Source organism: Cinclus cinclus, chromosome 4 (assembly GCF_963662255.1).
Source record: "Cinclus cinclus chromosome 4, bCinCin1.1, whole genome shotgun sequence".
NCBI lineage: Eukaryota > Metazoa > Chordata > Aves > Passeriformes > Cinclidae > Cinclus > Cinclus cinclus.
The window spans coordinates 17,982,327-18,003,797 of NC_085049.1; the positions used below are offsets into that span (position 1 = coordinate 17,982,327).

Below are 21,471 nucleotides of genomic sequence, written 5' to 3' on the forward strand. Positions count from 1 at the left end.
GTTTCTCTGTTTACATAACTTAGGGATCTGACTAGATGAATTTGAAGGTGCTGCTTCATAAATGGTGATGTCAGTCTTTCACAAAGTCTTCCATCTGTTCTTGTACACAGTGCACAGGGCAGGATCTGTGACAGTTCTGGACCCCATGGGGACATATTTTGGGCTTCTCTTCCCAGGCCACAAAGGAATAATCCTGATCCTCTCACACAGAGTTGAAGGCTTCAGTTGAGAACACAGATGGATTTTGTCAGGGTGTTTCACAACTTAAAGGCTGGCATAAGCAGAGCTCTCAGACCTTTCCCAAGCATTGGACAACGTCTGTGGCCTCTGTGCATGAACAAAGGCAGTACCACATTCCTGATTTACTCTTTGCAGCTCACGTGAAATTTTAAGGACAAACCCACTGTGCCCGTTGTTGTCAGGAGGTCTGGTACTCATTGGGTGGGAGTTTGCTAATTTAATATTTAATTAAATATTAAATCCGTTGGAATACTGAAGGGGTGAGTTATCCAGCTGTCTGTTTAGAGGTGACCTTTTGATTCCTATAGGAAACCAGGCCTCGGATGTCAGAGTTCCATGTGAGATCCACGATCATTTCCCGGTATGCTTTCACTACTGTGTCCTGCACCATGGTGAACAGTGGCTCTGAGGCACGGGAAGCAGTGTTTGAGATGCAGATCCCAGCTGCAGCTTTCATCTCCAACTTTACCATGTAAGTAAGTAATGTACAGGCCAAGTCTGTGGATGCCATGACGCTAAATTCAAATCCTCAGTGTAAACAGGAAGGGAAACTATTCTATTTCCCATCTTTTAACCACTTCCTTCTACTCCTCACTCTGTTTTGAATGAGAAAACTCTTCAAGACCTCGAAAGCCTTTCCAGAGAAAGTTTCAGCAGCACTGGCAGATATATTTATCTCACCTGACTGACTGTAATGCCTAAGAATCTTCTTGTTATTTCATGTTCTCCACACTGTCATTGGAGCAGAAGTCAACTCCAACCAGCAGATAGGTTCAGTGGCTGCTGGAGGTGTGAATGATAAACCAAATAGAGATAAACCTCATAGTGAAATGACTAATAAATTAAACTCTTGGCCTCAAACATATTTGGCTTGATCATGCTCAGATCCTCTCTACAGACAGATATTGGGGCCACAGCTTCATACTTGACCAAAGGGGATAAGGGTTCACTCTTTAAGAAATATTTCCATTTAGAGCGAGTAGGAAGAATAAGAGACTTTTGCCTTTGTACTGGGCTGGTGTTTCCAGCCAGGGAATTTCTGAATTGGCTTCTGTCCCAGAGACTTGGGTGGACTCAGGAGAGTGACACCAGCAGCACTCTGAGATTCTTCTCACATCAAAATCTGTGAACACACCTGCAGCAAATGTATACCTGTCACTGTACTTGGGTGCAGAGTGACCATGCTGACATCTCTGATCTCTCCAGGAGCATTGGTAACAAGACTTATTATGGAGAGGTAACGGGGAAAGAAAAGAAAAATAGCACCGATGACAAAGAAAGGCACAAGAAACCTCCAAGCCCCACAGAAGGAAGGTGAGTGTTGTGCATTTGGCTGTGTTCTGGGAAGTGATGCACTCTCCTGCCGTCTTTATCTTGGCTGCCTTGGCATGCCCATCCATGGATTTATAGGAAGGAACAACTAAACTGAATGTCATCTCCACTGCCTGGTGTCATTCCTATACTCCAAGCCATGAAAAATTGTGCATGGCCTTTTCTAACCCTTTTTAAATTCCAAGATGCTCCAGGATGTACTACGATGTACTACGGGGGTGGGGGGGGGAGTGGTGCAGAGAGGAAAGGATTCTTGTTACTTCCTGAATAACAGAAAGAAAAGTTAGGGTGCTAATTAGACAGTCATCCACTTCGCTCAAGAGGGAAGCAAGAATATACTTCATTTATACAAAGCAGTAAATAACAAAGTTCAATGGTAAATGCAACAGGTGTCCAGCAAGATTTGATGGGAAGGTTCAGTTGATTATTTACAGGGAATAGGATCAGGCAAAACCATCGGGGGGAGAGGAAGGAGGTAATGTGTGATGTGTATGTGTCTTGGTTTGAAAGACAGGTGTTTGTTCAGAAAGGCAGGAGCCGTTCTTGAAATAGACAATGTAACACCCCTCCCTCAAAATTATTATAAATTTGAAATTAAGGAACTCTCAGGCAAAGATATGGGAATAGGAATAACAGTTCTTTACTAGGAAAAATTAGGAGAAATACAGTATTACAGAAAAATAACAAACTCAAAACACTGACAGAGTCAGAATACAACCTGACACCCCATCAGTCAGTCAGGGTGTTGGTAGCAGTCCCATTAAATGGTGGGTGCAGTCCTCCTGCAGTGACAGATGTGGTTCTGTTGTAGCAGTGATCCTGTAGAAGGGTTCAGTTTTCCTCTGAAGGTCCAGTGATGATGTAGAAGGGTCTGGCTTTCCCCTGAAATTCAATGGAAAAAGGCTGCTCTAATGTTCCAAATCTCAGTTTTTATCTAGGTAGAAAAGGCTTGGCTCCTCCCCCTGGGTGGGGCGTTTCCCAATGGGATGATGTAATTTTATCAGTCATGCAGTGGGACTCAATGGCCCATTAACAGAAGATATCTCCTGGAGGAAGCATGGGTTGTGGAAAAGATAAAGAACACTGCCCCAGCTGGTTTCAGCAGATGGTGATAGAATACATACTGCTGGTTGCATCCTGCTTTGCAAGCCAAGACAGTGTGGGATGTGAAGGTGTCTTTGTATTTTCCTTCCAGGGAGAATGGCTATGAGACATTCAAGGCCTCTGTCTTCATTCCTCGCAAGATGCAGGCCAGGTTCATACTGCATTATGAGGAACTTCTGCAAAGGCGGCTGGGGAAGTACGAATACACCGTCAGCATCCGGCCCCAGCAGCTGGTGGGGCGGCTACGAGTGGAGGTGAACATCCTGGAGAACTCAGGAATCGTGTCCCTGGAGGTGCCTCCCCTTCGAAACAGCAAGCAGAAAGGCAATGGGAAAGCGGAAGGTAAGGAGAGGTTTTATGACCCATGGTTCTGTTATCTGTGGGGCCTTGATCACTTCTCAAGAAGTGGCCTGGCAGTGTGGGATCTGTTTTCTCTGGATGCTGTGTCTGTGTGGTATTTGTCCCTAAGTCTGTGAGGACTTTGAAGTTTAATGAATACAAGGCCGATCCTGTTCGTCTCAATAGGGTTTGGATTTTGTTTTTTCTGCTGTTGTCTTTAAGAGCTTTGAACTGGGCCTTCAGGCCTTGTGCTCAGCACTAGAGCAGGCTCTTCCCTGGCCTCCACATCTCCTGGGAACTGTTTATTTTAAGTGAATTGTTTTTTCCATCCGTCCATGCCAAGGAAGATAGGAAATCCTGCACTTCAAAACATGGGAAACTCCAAGAGGAAAATCCGTATTTTGCCAAAACACTAAGTGCTATCTGAGCATCTGCTCTTACCCCTGACTGTCCTTGCTCACTGTTCAGACTAATGTCAATGTAGTTTTTTCTGGTGTAAACCAACAGTTCAGGATACATGTCAGAAAACACCAAAAAAGGAGGATGGAAGGAAGATGCAGAGACTTTTGTTACCTGACCCTCAGTCACTCCAAGCGACACAGTGCCAGCAAAATCAGTGGAGCTGTTCATATCTGCCACAAAAAGATCCCAATGCATGTGAATTGGAGTTAAACTGATTTCTCATTGGGATACAAATGATTCCACCCAAATCACATGAAATCAAGGCTCTCAGTGACTGGGACTATCTTCAGGTCAAGCCTCATCAGTCTCTGTGTTGTACCTCTACCTGCCAAGTGATAAATGTGCTCTGCTCCTCATCAGGAGAGACAGGAAGCTTTTCCCAACTATCTGGGAATATACCAGTGCATTGTTGGCATGTGATTTCCTGCAAGACATCTGGGATTGATCAAGGGTAGAGACACACTAAGCAGAGCAGACACACTGTTGGTCCCCCGCAATATGGAAATTCCTATATGTAAGTGACATACAGGGAAAACTCATGTAACTCACTATCCAAATAGCAATCTGGGAGCACTGACATTCTTGGCATCATGTTTTAGATTTCAAAGAGCTCATATAAAAATGGGCCTTAGCTGTTGGATTCTATAATCCTCCCTAGCCAGTAAAATGTATATAAAATGGATGTTCCATTGCAGGATGAGTAAGGCAACTGAAGCTCAAATTCCCTGTGCTTTATCTGTGTTCAGAATTCAATTACAGACCCTTTCTGTCTGGAATCATCCCATATGGTTGTCCACTATATTCCAGCTGTCATCTTTCAGGATGGATCTAAAAACAAAATATCAGAGCCATTAGTTGCTCCCCTCGAAGCCTTCTTGCTCATATAATACCCAAAAAGTGTGGCATCTGCACATCCAGTGGGACCTCCAGGGAAGACTGTGAGTTTAAGTGAAAGACAGGTGAACTGTGAATCTCACATTTAAAGAAGGGCAGCTTGGTAGGCAGTCTACGTACTGTGAGTAAACCAGAAAAAAGTGTCTGCTCTCTCTCTTGGATTCCCATGGCTTAAAACTCTTCAGTACCACTTGGCTGGACATTGGAACATAGGAAACTGGTACTTCTGACTGGTTTGAGGTTTAATATGTTATGAAAACTCTCTTCCACTATTTTATATGTCTAAACTATCTCACAGTTAATGATAAAATATGAGATTTTGATAAGTATTAATAAATTGCCTTGAGAGTGGATGAAAAATATATGATGCCATCAAGCTGTTGCAACTCACCCCAAAAGGTGAGGGTAACCTATGTTCTTGAAACCACAGTGATTTATCAATGTTTGTAAATACACACATGTAGGGTTTATTTTAGAACAACCTGGTTGCACGGAACAACAGATACCTTTTGGTTCTTACTAGCTACAGTAATATGACAAAATAAAACCATAAATATATCACTTAAGAAAATACATAGAAAGATCTCACCACGTGATAGACTTGTGATGAGACTTGGTTGGTGCAGTTTCAATGCCTATTGGTCAAAGTGGTGATCACAGGCTAGATCCATCATGTGGTGAGGGAAATCCTAGGGAAGCCCACAGAATGCACAATCTGTTTGCTTTATATTCACTCAGGTTCAGGTGGGAATGCTCAGGGGTGGGGAGCTTGTAGTGGTTGTTGGAATGCTGTGGACCAAGGACACCTGAATGATGGAATATGGTGGATCATGGGACACTTTGGGAGTCTTTGACACCTTCTCAGAAGATACAGCTGCCTATTAAATTAGCTCATCATGGCCCAGCAGCAGAGTGAGCACCTTCAGGCTCTGTGTGAATGTCCCAGCACTGCCCTGGGCAGGGGAGTTATGACAGAAAAAATTCCACCTCCCAGGGTTCACCAATTTCCTTATCTGGTCCAACACCAGCTGCAGCCCAAGCTGGGCTGTGCTGGCTCCTGGCACCTAGGTGGGTGCTTTGCCCATGGGCAGCTTGCCCTGAGGGTTTGGGCCACCAATATCCCAGTGTCCCTGCCAGTCTTACTTGTGGATATGTCCTTTTCTTGTCTCTTAGGAAGTCCTGCATCCATCCTCTCTGAATGGGAGCAGACACAATGTGATGACAGGTCTTTCTAGGAAATTTCCTTGTGCAGTAACTCCTGCACACATGGCTCCATGTGGGAGTTGTATTTTTCCCAAAGGAAGGCATTACGCATGTGAGTTTTGGAAAATAATCTTTTGGCATGTGCAGGCATTGTCTTCTGTCACATACAAACTCCAAAACAGGAGGCATTGAGGCCAATGATCCTGACCTTCTCTGGAGCCCTCAGAATGGAGCCACTTTCTGAATGCTGTCCTGGATCCTGTCCTCATCTTGTTCCTCCAGTGTAGCTGTGTGAGAACTAACCATGGGCTTGGGCAGGAGACACAGGCTGCTCGAGGATGACTGCTTCTTTCTGAAGTCAAGGGTTTCAGAAAGCTTTTTGCTTCTTTTAACAGCTGTCTGGAAGTTTCCACATGTTAGCAGAGGATGAACTTTGCATTTGAGCTGTAATCCCCAAACTGCCAGACTCCAAAATAATTTAGGTTTAACTGTTCCTCTTGTGAGGACGACAATTTCACCTGGAAAATGCGTTTTTCCTGATCTGTTTACTTCTTCAGCTGAATTTGCTGGAAAGTTTGTCTAAAGGCTCTACTAACTCTCAGTGTGAGCACAAACCAGCATTTGGAGCTCATCCATGCTCTGAGTTCTGAAATATCTCCTAGATTTTCTCTCCCTGCCACTTGTTTAAAAAGAGCAAGGCCAATGAACAGAGGAGAGTAATTGTGATCCAGATATCAAGTGCTGCCTAAAAAAGAAACCTGGGGGAAGATATAGGAACCGTGTTCAAGAATATAAAAGACTGCTGCAAGGAGGAAAAGGACACTGTGCCTTCTGTGTCAATAACCGACAAAACAAGAAGTCATGGGTTTATAATCCACAAGGAAGAATGTAAATGAGACATTGAAAATGTCTAACAGTGAAAAAAGTGAAGCTCTGGAAAATGCAGGCACTGAGTTTCCATTAGTGGAGGTCTGGAGTGTTTCCTGATTGTATCAAAAAACTAAGTAGGAAGGGACTCAGTCTGGGAACATGGGATGAATTAGATAAATTACCTTCCAGACCTGATTTTTGTTATTCCATGGAAAAAAAAAAAAAGTTTTCTTGGACCTTTTCTATCAGACCATGTTTTGGTTTTTAACTTCTGTCCCAGGGATGGAGATGAGTGGTTATGAAGAGGATGGGAGAGATTCCTCAGCAATTCTTGCCAGTTAAAATGGCCATGTGAGACACCCTTGGAAACTTCCTCTCCAAAAATCCCTAAAGCACTGTCTGTGTTAGAAAGAGAGACATTTATCACCTCCAGAGAATATTCTGAGGAGCAATGGAGAGAGACAATGTGATCCACATGCTTCACCTAGATTCCACATTGCTTTAAAAAAGGGGTTACATGTGATTATGCTCATTTAACAGGTGGGGAAATTGAGGCAGGGAGTTGCCACCTAAATCAGCTGATTTCCAACGGTCCATAGAAATGTTAAGACTGGAGCTTGTGCTCTTGTGGCTCAGCATCTCATCCTCACCCATCACTGTATTTATGGCAGAGAAATATGGAAGGGCTGCCCAAATGCCATGAATATGGACGTGCAGGAGGAATAAGGAGGGAGGTTCTGGCTGATTCTCACTGACCCTGGTGTGATATGGCCAGGCAGCTTAACCCACAGCAGGCTTTACTTTCAGCAGTTGAGGAGAAGTAATGTGAAAACCTCAGATCAGAAATTATAAATTAACTTTAAAGCCATTTCTATGTATTCTAGCCTTTTCTCACATATTGGCAGTTAAATGGGATTTCTGGAAGCAATAGAAGACAGATGGAAAATTCAAGGAGGCAGATACAAGCAAAAGCGATGCATTATGTATTGAAAACATATTGTATCTGTTAATTCATCAGATCAAAGGGTAGCTATAAAAATAAAAACAGATCAAGACTGAGGAAAAATCTTATAGCAATGTTGATTTCTTTGCCAGGAGAGATCTGAACTGTACATGGATTTTAGAAAAAAATGTCAAAGCTCTGGGTAATCATTTTACAAGACCCCTCCAAGATACAAAACTAGTGTCCTTATGTGATTTCAGGGTATTGGCTGGAACCTCCCTCTCTGTTTCTCTGTCAGGGTGAATGGATTTGGTCTCTCAGAGCATGAGAAGCTGTGATGCAGTCAGTTCTTCATTTCTCTGAAATTAAGTGATATCTGTCATTCAGTCTCCTTGGACAAGGCTTTTGCTGAGGAGTTTGTTTCACAATCCAAGTGCTCTAACTATACTTTACACTTGCCTGTGTAAAATTTGGCCTATGATAAAACCCTTCTCTATTTCAGCAGAACAGTCTTGTGCCTTGTCTTTTCAAATGCACTCACAGGACAGCTGTAAGCAAAATCATCCTGGAAGAAACATCCTAGAGTGCTATTGATTTATCTTACTCTCATTCCTTTGCCTAGAGGAACCTAGATTGTACATGGCACTTCAGAGTAAAAGTTACAGATTTGGCTAATCATTTCATAAACCCACAAGGACCCTAACCCCAGCATTTCTATGGACTTTGACCTGTGGGAAATCAGGTAAGCTAGGTAACCAAGCCATGTCTCAATTTTCCTGCTTGTTAACAAGACATAATCACATATTTCTGGTTTGTGAATCACTGTGGGGTCTGGATGTGAGGTTGTGTTCATTGCTGCTCACAGATGTCACATTGCCTTTCCCTAATGCTGCTCAAAGCCCTTTACAAAGGTGAAGCGCCACTACTCATTACATAAACAGAGTGTTAGGAATTGCTGGAGTGGAGCTTTCCCAGATTGCCTGCACTTTGTCATTTGGATCAATATTGTTAATTTATTGTTAATTAAAATTTTACTAAATCAGATGATTGTCTGGCCAGATGTATCACACCCTAATGTCTGACACTCTTGACCTAATCTCCACTTGCATAGTGGAGCATAGAAAATAAACTTAGATGTAGATATTTGCATTGTGAATACTTGAACTGTAACTGAACCTCTCCCATCCCTAATTTCCCTGTCATACTACAGATATTTTGGGCATTTTTGGCAAAGATTTGAGATTTCCCCTCACAGTCTAAGCAGCTGATTCCTACAAATTCTAACTGGCCCAGGAGCAAACATAATAGAGCTTGCATGCCTCAGAGGAGTGTTGGAATAATCACTGTGAGAATTAAAGCACCCAAGAGCAAACTTCAGTTGACAATCTACTTTTGTGTTTTCAAAAGCCAGCTAGGAAAAGGGGGAAAACTCTCAAAACCTGGAGACTCAGTCTCATGTAAGGGTCCCAGTGAAGTTCAGAGGGAAAGAACAGTTGGCAAACCAAAAGAGGGTTTGGTTTGTTTACATAGAGAGCCAACAGGGAACTTCCACATCCCTCAACTTTTAGAGAATGAGCATAGATAACACAACAACCACCTGCAGGGTGGCTCAGAACCTAAATAATTGTCTTTATCTGAGGTGCTCTCTGCCTGTCACATCCCTCTTCATTGATTCAGGGAGGATTTTCAGAGTTTAGGATGGGTTTCATCTTAGGGATACAATTTGTGTGACTGCACTGGCAGTGTTGGATTTTGTCTGAATTAGTTAGACTGAAATTGCAGTGAGTATAATAATAACTTCTGCTGAACATAAAGGCAGCTAAGGTGACTTGTTAAAATGTAGATATCACACATAAGACACTTGTCAGGTCAAGGGATCAGTCACTCGGATCAATCTCACCTCACATGCCTGTGATACATCTGAACATGCCATTGCAAGAATTCTTTATAATCAATAAGGAAAAATCTACAGGGTGGTTCATCTAATCCTGGAAGAAATGTTTAAACAGGTCAAATGAATCATATATGCATTGACTGTCAGGATCTCAGAATGTCTAGAACTGGCTGGAATCAACAGCATGTGCATGTCTGAGGTTGTGTGTTTGGTCAAACAGAACTGCATATAGGAATTTTCTACAAACATTTATATCCCTGAGAGCATTGCAAAATGGGTTTCAGTTTGAAGTTAGAGGAGTTAATTTTTTTTTAATCATGGGAGAGCTGAATCTTCAATTCCAGTATATAAATCTGCTGGCTGCCTTGGCTCTATGGCAATACCACCTGTGCTGTGCTTTGACATCTGTAAGGCAATGGGAGAAACCTGGAATATTTTGGTTTTATCTCAACAGGTGATGTGTCTCCTCCTCCCTCTACTGTCATTGGGCACACCAAAACCTTAGCTAAGGTTACTTTTAATCCCAGTGTTGTTGAGCAAACCAGGATCGCCCGAAATGGAATTTTGGGAGACTTCATAATTAGATATGATGTCAACAGGGAGCTGAGTGTTGGAGATGTTCAGGTACAGTACACATGATTCATCTTTTCTGTTTTATTAACTGTACCTGAGATGGTTCAATTTTTTTTCCTGCTCCAAATTCCTAGAAAATGCTTTCCAGGTGAAGGCTACTCCTCCATCTTATAAGAGCTATCTAAAACAATACCAGTCAATTAGCAGATTCTTTTTTGTGTCTTCTCTTCAGTTTCTCAATGTCCTGGCTGTACATATCTGGATACAAGGCCAGTTCCTCAAGTGCATGTTGTGGTTCTGATCTGTGGGCACACATGTTATGTCCTTGTTGCATTTGGAAGGAAATCCCAGTGTCAGCCGTGGAAGAAGATGGGGAGAGCTCCTGTTAGCTCATCCAGTCTGGATAAACTGAATTAAAGGGGGATCCCAAGGGTATCTGGGACCAGAATAAAGAGGGATTCCAAGGAGCAGTCATAAGTTCAGTGTAGAAAGAATCACTGAAAACATCCAAATATCCAAATACCCCATAATGATGTGTGTAGAACATTGCATCATGATATACCTTTGATTCCTGACTCCCTTCCTCTTCCACAGATCCTCAATGGATATTTCGTGCACTACTTTGCTCCCACAGATCTTCCTCCCCTGCCAAAGAATGTTGTATTTGTGCTGGACAGCAGCGCTTCCATGGTAGGGACGAAGCTGAAGCAGGTGAGCTCCTTGGGTCTGTTCTGGACTGCTCGGCTCTGAGGTGGCAAAGCTCAGTCCATAATTTGTCTCACCATGTTCCTTCTGCAAAATGTTTGCTGTGTCTGAGGTGAGAGGTGGCTCTGGTGAGACACCTCAAAGTGAGATGATTTACCTGCAATGAGAAATAATCATGTTAGTGGGAATGGGATGGGAACAAGGAATGTTGAAGGATTCATCACTCTATAAGGGTCAGTGCTACCAAAATTGGGCATAGGATTGTCCAGGGCAGTTCTGTTCTGAGTGGTTTGAAGAGAGGCAGATCAGGCAGAATTCCCAGCAAAGTGCATTCAGCAGGCTCTTGTATCTAGCCTATCAGCACAGAGAAGACACTGCTGCCTTTATATTACCTTGGCAAAACTCTTAGTGAAGTATAACTCAAGAGGTTCTGCTGAAAGAAAAGTTATTTTGTCCTTTTTAGGAATCTGAATCTTTCACAACAGATCTCAGACATTTTTTCAGGGCACAGACCTTAATGTGAGCCACTATACCAAGATGAAGGGTGCATCAAATATATATGGAATATGGATTCAAATTATCTTCCCCAGCAATTGGGGAAGAAGATGACCCATCAAGAAAGTTGTTAACAAGCAATCTTAGTCCTGTGCTAAATGAGGTCTCAAATCAAGATGCCTTTGGATCTGTAAAAAGTCCCATGGACAGAGCCTGGCTCTTGGCTTTCCATTATCCTCCTGCTGAAGAATGACCACCCTACCTCTCAGAATAAACAGTTGTGGCAAAAATGCCCCCAGTCCTGCAGGCTGGAAGCAGACAGGCAGTGACCAAGTGCTGAACCAGGGAGATTAAAACTCCAAAGGACTTTGGTGCTTTTGTGAGCTGCACAAGTAGTCAGCAGATTAACTTCAGTCTATGAAAGCTTTTATTCTCCTCCTGAGTACTGGAGTTTCTTTTCATTACACCTTCTAAAACAACATAGACATTAACCCCTGAAGGTTTACTTCATAGCCTAGGCATAGGCAGTTCATGCTGCTAAAGATGGATCTTTGGCAAATTAGCTACAGAGAGGTTCCTCTTGAGCCTGAAGTGAGAGAAGTGTCTGTCCAGAACCTTTGTTGAGGCTGTACCCAACTTTTTGTCTGTTATCTCAGTATATTCTTTTTATGGAGAACTACTGGTACATTATGGAGGAATGCTATGGAATGGAAGCACTTACCATCCTTTTGTTCCAGCTGCTCCAGAAAATAGAACTTTATGGAGTTAAGATCAAAATCATAAAACCCCTATATAGTTTAATCAAGAAAAGACCAAAATCTAGGACTGGCTGAAAAATAAACCTCTCTTGGTTCTCTAGGAACGTGTCATCAGTTACAGCCATGTCTGCTCAGCATCCTTTTAACTCAGTTGTTGATGTCATTAAGATGTTTATTAAATTGCAAACAGATTCTCTGGTGGCAGGATACATCTGAGTAGAGTAAATGTCTCCTTTTTGTCTTTTCTCTTGGACTCTCACAGCTGTGGTGATCTGTGGTGGTGTGTAGAGAGCTGGGAAATCCCATGGGACTATCTTTCCTCATTTTTCTCTACTGAGTCACATGCAAGGTCAGCTAAAAATACAGTCAGCAATTGTAAAGAGTGCTTTTGTGGGTCAGCTGCAATGACTATGGCAAAGGACAGTTTTTGGGATTGTATAAGCAAGGACGGGAAACATCAGCTGTGCACCTTTTTCTGTAGCAGCTGGAGGAGATTTTGTACTCTTCAGTCACCTGTCTTCATGAAGTAAACAGCAAAGTGACTCAAGTGGGGTCAGGATTTCATGCACCCCACAGTTCCCACAACCCAATTGTGAGCCATTTATCTTTTCCTTTTCCCAAGGTTTTCCTTTTCCAACATGATTTTTTATCTGTTTGTGCCATCCCTTTTTTTCCTAAGATATCTCAGTCTTTGAAGCAACAAATGTCCAGTTGCAAACACATAGAGTGAGACTGATTGATCAGCTTGAATAAAATCATTGGAGGCATTCTAAAAGTGTGTGGATGTGGCACTTGGAGACATAGCTTAGTGGTGAACACAGTAGTGCTGTGTTAATAATTGGACTTGATTATCTTAGAGGTCTTTCCCAGCTTTAACAGGTCTTTAGTTCTGTGATTAAGACCCTTGAAACATTCCCCTCACATCACTAAGACATGTATTGGCTTTGAGGGGAAGATATTTCTCCTCAGTTTTCACAGCCTCGGAGCTCTGGTGATGTCCAGAAGACTCAGATGTATTGCAGCAGTCAGACTCCTCTGTGAATCTGAGCCTTTGCTACAGTCTCCTTTTAGCACTGGCAGGGAGATAAAGTTCAGGAACAGAAAATTCTTGAGCATGATGAGAAAAAAATATTCATGTGCTCAAGGTTTTGCACATCATTACTGCTGTCCCACTGGCAAGGAAAATCCCCATGAACTTTGTTCCTTCGTTTGCAAAGAGACAGCAAGTTCTGTGTGGAAGAGTTGCTTTTAACAGCCAGGAGAGCCCAGGGAAGAGATTGTATCTGCAGGCTTTACTAGGAAGCAAAATAATTTGCCCTTTGAGAAGTCTACCCTGCTGATTTTATGGTACCTTTGCCAAGGCAGAAGGGGATATAGCAACTTTACATTGGTATAACCAGGAGAAAAACGGGGCCAGTTATAAGTTCACCACCTTGTGATTACCGTCGCCCAGCTTCACTGAACAGGGTGAGAAAGGACCCTTATTATAGAACAAGAACATTCCAAGCTGTGTGTCTACAAGAGGATGAATTTGTAGGTATTTTGCAGATGTATGGTAAAATAGAGTTGTTTCAACCACAGATTTGTTTCACCTTACCTTTCCCACAGGCAATAAATGCCACACACTCAGTTAAGCAGTTGGCTTCACCACAAGCCTGGCAACTTGTCAGTGGTGGTGTGCCAGACTGTAATTTTCTCTGAGGTTAATTGCTCTAGGAGGAACCCAGCTGAAACTGGGACCTGCTGGGGATTTGCAAGGGCTTCAGGTCATTTGCCTCTGGCTGTCCATGGGACACTGTTGGTACCCTTGGGTCACTCATGCTGCTGGAGCCTGTCTGAGAGCCCCATGTGCCCAACCCCTCAACCTCTGTGCCTCAGCACAGACAGCCCCGAGGATTTCAGGGTGCTGAAGGAGCAGACAAGCACCTTCACTCAGTGTTCTCCTTCCAAACTCCTCTGACTTCTCCTGGTTGCTGCAGAGCTGGCTGTGAGCCTGTTGCCTGTTAGTCCAAATAACAACTGCTGCCCAGGAGAACAACCTTAAATCGCCAGGGAACTTTGGAAAAAATGCTAATTCTTATTACAGCCTTCAGAGTGTTCAAAGCTACTGTGATGAGGAAAGTTTTGTCAGGTTTTCCATTTCTGTTGGAAAGAAACAACTTGAGAGAACACATGAGAGCTGTCTGAAGCACCAACAACCCATGCAGCTGCCTCCTGCTCAGGAATACACCACAGCAATGTTATATCAGTCCTCTCAGGAGGTGTGAATATGTGATATAAGAACTCCCACAGTAAATACAACATCAGATAAAATGTAGACCTTATTTGCTCTAAGAAAATAAAAATATAATTTATCTTCCAAGAGAAATGCAAGTACTTGTCATGCAGAAAAATAATCTGCCTAACTCTAACACTTTTAAATAATGACAGGGTCATGCAGAGAAACAAGCAACCTTCAGAGAAAGATGTCCTCAGGTATTTAGAAAGGGAGAATCTGCTTCTGGTCTTAGGACTTACAGCCAGTTTTTGCTTCATGCTGAAGCAGTAGAAGAGACAAAATTTCCCAGAAGATACCAGACCACCTATAAAGTGCAAGTCCTTTAATTGAGTTTGGAGTAAATAGGAGGCAAAGGTGAGGATAGAGTTTGCTGAGGCTTGAACTGTAAACTCATGAAGACACTGAGATCTCTCCCAAATGTTTCAATTGGACCTTCACTGAGTTCATCAAAGGATGAGCTGGAAACAGGTGCTGCTGATGTGTCAGACACAGCCCAGTGACCACCAGACAAGATGCAGTGAAATAGAAGTGGCTAAATGGAGCTGGGAAGTCAGTCCATGGATTGGAGTCATTGAGGTTTATGTACCAGGGCTACAGACAGCACAGCTCTTGGTCTGAGACTGGGATGAGGGCCCAGGCTGGAACTTAAATGGGCAGGAGAGTGGGTGGAGGCCCCAGCTAGGGCTGGGCAGAGCCATTAAAGCCTCTTGGTATCCTCAAGGCTCTGGCAAATACATAAAAGTCAGCAAAGTGAAAGATCATTCTTTAGTAGTCCTTTCCAAGCTGGAATTAAGGGTGTTTTATCCAGCTGCTGGAGCAACACCTGGAAAGCCAGACCTGGCTTCTATGTGTGTTTTCATCATGGATGTGTTAGGTGAATTTAGGTGGGTTATTTTCTTTGTCTCTGCTTGTCTCTTTGCAGAATCTTGTCTCTTTAGTTGGCAAACCCATGTCTGGACTTATGGGTGTACAAAGATCCCCCAAGTCTAAAAGACACCAGATCTTTGTCAAGGCTGAAGTTATTAGATTAGCACTGTTTGCAGCAACAAAAATATGCTATTTCCAAGCAAATGCCCCTTCACCCTAAATCAGGGTGTGTCCTGCACATTGCTCAACTGGGACCATTTGTTTCTGGCTGTGGAGAGCAACTGAAGTTCAGAAGTGCTTGTGGCACCTCACTTTGAATCCTGCTGGAATGAGGTCTTCCATGTTGTACTAGTGCCATCAAACAGTGTTCACAGGAGCTCTGAGGTCCACACAGTGTAATCTGAGATCCCTTAGAAATGAGGGATGTGATGCTGTGTCATGAGGAGAGAGCTTTTGCTTGGGTAGTTACCCCTGATGCAGTGACATAATCTTCTCCAAAACATCTGCTCTCTTCTCTGCAGAGTTTTGGGTGAAGAATGCCTGAGGTAGTGGCTTAGGATGGAAATGGACAGGGCAAGGGCTGGAGGCAGAGATGTGCAAGAGGGAGTGGGGATCCTGGAGATGCTGAGGGGATTTGGAAATGGTGAAAATTGGATGGGGGAAGGTGTTAGAGGATTGTGAGGGCCCTGTGGCAGTCTCTTATGTAGGAAAACTGGGAAGTTTGCTTTTTTAAGGAACCATTTAGTGCTCTTGCATTGCTTAATGCTAACCCTGAGCAAAAGTGCTGGGTCTTTGCTTTAACCAAGAAACCATTGTCACTATCCCTCACTCACTGGAGATCAGAGAATCCCAGAATTGTGTGGATTGGAAAGGACCTTAGAGATCATCCAGTTCCAACATCCTGCCATAGGCAGGGACATCTTCCACTATCCCAGGTTGCTTCAAGCCCTGTCCAACCTGGCCTTGAAAACTTCCAGGAAAGGAGTAGCCACAGCTTCTCTGGGCAGCCTGTGCCAGTGCCTCAGCACCCTCACAGAGAAGAATTTCTTTCCAATATCCAATCTAAATCTCTCCTCTTTTAATTTAAAGCCACTCCCTCATGTCCTATGACTAGGATCCTCTTGTAAAGTCCCTACTGCATATCTTGTAAAATGAAATGAAAATGAGGAAGTCACAAGGAAGGAAGGAAGGAGCAGCACATCTCTCCTAGCAGGTTACACCTGTGGGTGGGATGTTCTGAGTAGTAGCCAGAAAGCTTCAAACCTGGCAGGCTTCTGGCTGCTGAGACACCCACTCTGTGAAGTGGCTACATGATGAAGGATGAGGGTAATCAGTAGGAAGAGCATGATTATCTGTCTCAGCTCAATTCCTGCTCTCTAACACAACAGTTAATGATTGCTGAAATTGAGGGGATGTGTTATGGACAGCTTTTGGGCATGTCAGCTCTTCCCAGCACTGTGTTAGGACTGATCTGTGTGACAGAAAATTACAGTACCCAATTATTGGAACAGTTTTGTGCCCTGGGATGAACTCCATCTTCTGAGGATGGGCAGAGGGAGAGATGTCAAGCTCTGCATTGAGGACATGGGGCAATTTTCCCTTGGTGCTGACCTTTTTGCTGCTAATCCCATGGAAATTTTTTGCCATGCTGATGGGGTGGGGGGTTTGACTGTCCGACGGGCATGTTATGGGACCTGATTCCAGTCAAAATGAGCTAAGCACAAGAGAAGAATGTAGCCTTCAGACACTGCTGTGTCAGTCTGGCTGTGTGCCCACAGGGCCCTGTTGTTTCCAGTCGGGTTATTTTGGTATAGTACTGGGGGGCAGCCCTTGAGCTTTTCCCTTTGCCTTATTTACTGTACAGAATTGTTTACTGCTCCCACTGTAATCCATTCTACACTGGGATAGGGGCTTCAAGTAACAATGCTTGGTGCTGATTAGAACTTACCTCCTTAAATCTTTATTCATATCCTCAGTGCTGCAGTGAGATTGCAAAGACTGAGCATCTACTCTGCCCTCTGACCAGTTCCTGAAAAATCAGATCAACTTTTGATCATAGGATTAGTCTTTCATCTGTGTATTTATCCTCACCATGCTGTTGGGTGCTAGACAAGTGAGTTACCCCAGCTGATCAGACAGTCTTATCATCCACTGACCAAAAATTCAGTGCTTAAGTGACCTAAATGGATGTGGAGCTAAGTGTTTTACTTAATGTTAAGTGGAAAATCTTCTTCAGAGAAGGCAATAGGAACAAATATTTGTTTTAAAGGATGGTTGTTTTTCAACCTGGAAAACTACAAAGCAATTTTTTTAAAGGCCATATAGGGAGTCAGCAATGTTCAAGTGACCAGCAAAGGATCTGGGACATTCAGGAGGGGGAGACTGGACCATGGACTGGAGACAGACCTTTATTGTCCAGAATTCTATATTCAAACTCCTTCCCATCACAGGCCTGTGTCAGTATTGAACAAAATGCTTGTTGTCCAGAATTGCGAAGGAGTTTTCCCTGGTTATGCCATTTTTGTCTGCCAGGAAGAAAACACAAAGATACATTGACAGGGAGAGGGGCAGTTGCAGTTCCTCAACTGCAGGACATTCCCTGAGGTAGCAAAAAGGGTCAATTGTCCTCTCTGAGAGTGGGATGCAGGAAGGCAAATCAATCCAAGGATACACTTCTGGGTTAACCCCTGGTTTTGGTACAGAAGTCCCTGTTGCTGGAAGGTGACATGTGACCAGCATTATGTCGGCAGAAGGGACACTGGGATGCAGAGGAAAGCAAGACTCATGTGATGTGGCTTCCGACCTCAGCAGGAACAACCCAAACCTCTGCTCTCTCTGTGGCTCAGCTGCTCCCTGTAATGTGGCAGTGGTGCTCCCACTGCATTCCCCTTGGCTCTGGACCCAAATCAAGTCTATGGCAGCACCTTGTCTGACCATGTTAGAACTATTTCAGGTGTGACTTTGATTCTGAGCTCACATCTTGTGCCTTAGCTCCTTTCTTGTCAAATTTGGTTTCTCACAAGGGATCTGCAAGGGCTAAGGGTGCTGAAATTTTGTCTTTTAGTTGTGGGATCTTTTAGCCCATGGGTGCAGATGGCCTCAGGCCAGCTCTCTGTAGGGTGTTCTTGTGCATCTCTTCCTGTCAGTGGGTCCTGTTTTCCAAAGGCTGTGGTTAGGAATGCTTTTCTTTCTGCTAGCAGTGCTTTCTAGACTGGCTGATCCTGAGCAGTTCCCTGATGCTGGCTGAGCTGGAAGAGGCTGTGATGACTTCACTGGTGATGAAGTCCTGCTGCCCATCTGTCTCGAGGGTGGCCGGATGAAGCACTCAGAATTGTTCCTAAGGGCATGGAAAGTGTGAATACGTGGGCTTGGGATACGCATTTTAATGAGGTGTTTGAATTCTCCCCTTGCTGCCCAGCAGGGCCAATGTCTGGCAGTGCCACAGTTCCTAACAACCACATATTGTGTCCCTGTGAGCTGCACAGCTCTCAGGGTACCCAGACCTCACCCTCGCCCTGCTCCTCCAACAAGCAAGGGACTGTGAAAGAAATGTCACTGGGACTCAGATTCCTCCTAAAAGGTGCCCAGATGGTCTGACATCATCCCAGATGTTTTTGAGGCAGATCTTTGACCCAAAAAAAGGCTGAAGGCTCTCAGCTTTCCCATAAGAGCGTGTATCTTCCTATGCTTTGCTCCACCAGTGTTCAAGCATGATGAGGTCTGTCAGAGCTAACTCCAAGGGCTGGGTACAAGGGTGACAAACCATAGCCAAACTCGAGTGTAGCCAAGGGAGTTTTGCTCTTTCTGCTATTGCTGGGACTGGTACAGCTCTGGATCGCCTTGGCTGTGATACAGGGCTTGTAGCAAGCAAGAGCCAGACAAGCAGCAGCTGTGTTGCATGTCCAGGTGTCAGTGTGGCGGTGACAAAGAGGTGACAAGGAAGGCCAGAGTGGTGGCTGGGAGCTGGCTTGTCTCTGGCCTTGTAGGCTTGAGCAGACACTGTTTGCACACCAATAATTTAGACACTGTGAGCTCTTGTCTCATCATTCATAAAGCACAGACATAAACTGTGGTCACTCCCTGGCAGTCATGGTCACCTCACCTGTCCCCAGCTGTAGACCAGGGCTGTACTGCTCCAGGTTTGGGGGTCATATTCTGTAGCCCTGTAGGTGGCTATTTCAATCCCAAGGACCCAACTGTGTTGGCAACTCATTCACCAGCACAAATCCTCATCTCAAATGCGGTGGCAATTCAGTCTCCACCTCTCAACTCAATTTTATCTGTGCTAATTTGAGGGAAACAGAGAAATCTTCCCCCACCAAGTTATCCTCTTTTAAATCTCAACTCTGACACATACAAACCATTCCCAAATGGCAAGAAAGGATTTTTATTCAGCTGTTCTGTGTTGTTACTTCCTGCCATCCTCTGCTTTAATCCTTGCTCCAAATGCACCTACCCAGACAAGCATGTTGGGAAAAGTATTTCACCTTGCAGCACCTGGCACAGAGGCACTGGATCCCTAAACTCTTTTTCCTCAGTGTGAGTGGGTCCAGCTTATCTCCAAAATGTACCAGCATCATGTGCACAGCCATGGAGGAACCTGGCCCTTACCAGGGTAGAAAGGGTTAATTGTCTGCCTCTTTGGCAGGGGTTTCAGTGGAATGACTCACTGGGGCCAGGTGGGAGTGGAACTGCAAGGACCCCATTGGCAGCAGAGCAGTTGGGGAATCCAATGGCAGCCACAGCCCTTGGCTCCCTAGAGCCAGGAGAAGTTCCAGCTGTGGGGAGCAGCAGGGACAGAAGCAGAAACTGCTGCTGTGACCCAGCTGATGCTGCAGCCAGAAGAGCTTTGCAAAGCCATGCCTGGGGTCTGGTGGAGATGGGAGGAGAGGGCTGAGCACCTACTGCACTTGGTCTTAGCCGAGCCCTTCAGGATTTCAAGCAGTGCATTTTTACCAAAACATTCTCCTTGTTAAAAGCTGGTTTTGCCTGCCAGCTCCTGAATGATATCCAGCACTCTGAGGGAAGTCACATCTTTCTCATAAACCATTAGTGGGTGAGGATTGCTGGTAGGGAGCAAAGTGTGTTGCTGCCACCCCATGAGGATTGCAGTCTTTAGGACTAACTGGGGAGTCCTGATGAGCTGGGAAGAGATGGAAATAGGAAGAGACAGGGGATTCAGAGCACTCTGTGAGAGGTGGAGAGACAGTTCAGCTCCTTTTGGCTCCAGTAAGAATCAGAATGCTCAGGATGGGGCAGGATTGGTTCTTGAGGTGAGTCCACTTTCTCTGCTTGAAAGCAATGCCTGGAGACAGGCACTTCCAGACAGTGACTCAGCCCATCCTAAAACCTGTCCAAAACAGATGGCATGGATTATTCCCTGGAGGTGGCTTCCCCAGCCTTGAGTAGGATTAGATGTGATGCCCAGTTTTCTGATGACTGATCTGGGAAAGCTGAATCCCACCCTTTATTTTTACTGTGGATGGAGTAAAAGCTGCAGGAGAATGAACCATATGGCCTCCCTTACTGTGTTTGCTTTGGAGCAAAACCATGTGCACACACGCACATTTGTACATATGTTTGTGTGCATGTTACATAAATTCAAAGGGTTTTAATTTAAGTTGCGGAGGCAAGGAAAGAATACAGACACCAGAGTCCAGTCTGTCAGTGCATATCCATTAAAATATGACAGAAAATATGGGAAAAATTGACTCAAACTCTGTGGAGTGACAAAAATGAGACAAAAAGCTAAGAGGAAATGAAAGAAGGGGAGAAAGAGATGGTCTCAGCCCCACATTTGGCCCCTGTATGAGGGTGTGGGGAAGTGCTAGGTTTCCTGGGAATGTCTGTTTCAGTTCCCTCCTGGTCCTTTCTGCAATTCTAGCTTGGATGCTGTGTACATCAAGCTACTTCTGCTGTGTTATTTTACCTTCTCCTTTCCTTTTCTTTTGGCTGAACACAGGCAAGAATGTCAAAAGGAATTTGTGAGCACAAGGGAAGTGAGATGCAGCCTCTCTGCAAGTAGGCTAATGCAAGATTATTTCTCCTCTTGCCTTGTTCTCAGAAACAGCAGAGCTTATTTGCGCCCAATAAATCCCTCTGAGAAAAGGGCAGTTTCACAGAATTGGAAAAAAAAAAAAACTGAAAAGAGGGGTTTTGTAATGGGAGAGGTCAAGCAGTGTTAATTATAATCAGAGCTGTGATATAGATAATGAGATTTGGGGAGTTTTTCTTCAAATCATTGCCTCTAGGAGCCTCTGTTTCTCTCCTTTGTGGGAGTAGAGGGGGGATGTGTATGTAGGGAGCCGTTGTGGTCTCATTGTTCCTTGCTTTAACACCCTGCCCAAATTTCCTTCAGCAGAGCTTGGCATGGGGGCCTGCTCACAAACAGGATAGTAGGTTCTCCATTTTCACTTTCTGCTTACTTTGATCCATTTTTTGAGGGACAAATACTTAGGCCAACCTTGTCATCATGGAATAAATCCAAGAGTCCTTTTCTCCACTGTGTGACTGC

General features: G+C 44.2%; 1 protein-coding gene across 1 annotated transcript in view; it reads left to right on the forward strand.

Annotated features, from left to right (window-relative positions):
* Positions 1-21,471, forward strand: part of ITIH5 (inter-alpha-trypsin inhibitor heavy chain 5) — a 40,955-nt gene that overhangs the window by 6,736 nt on the left and 12,748 nt on the right. The window contains exons 3-7 of the mRNA XM_062490863.1: positions 549-712; positions 1,447-1,554; positions 2,768-3,018; positions 9,736-9,905; positions 10,449-10,565. Coding sequence (XP_062346847.1) covers positions 549-712; positions 1,447-1,554; positions 2,768-3,018; positions 9,736-9,905; positions 10,449-10,565 — 810 coding nt within the window. The remainder of the gene's footprint in view (positions 1-548; positions 713-1,446; positions 1,555-2,767; positions 3,019-9,735; positions 9,906-10,448; positions 10,566-21,471) is intronic.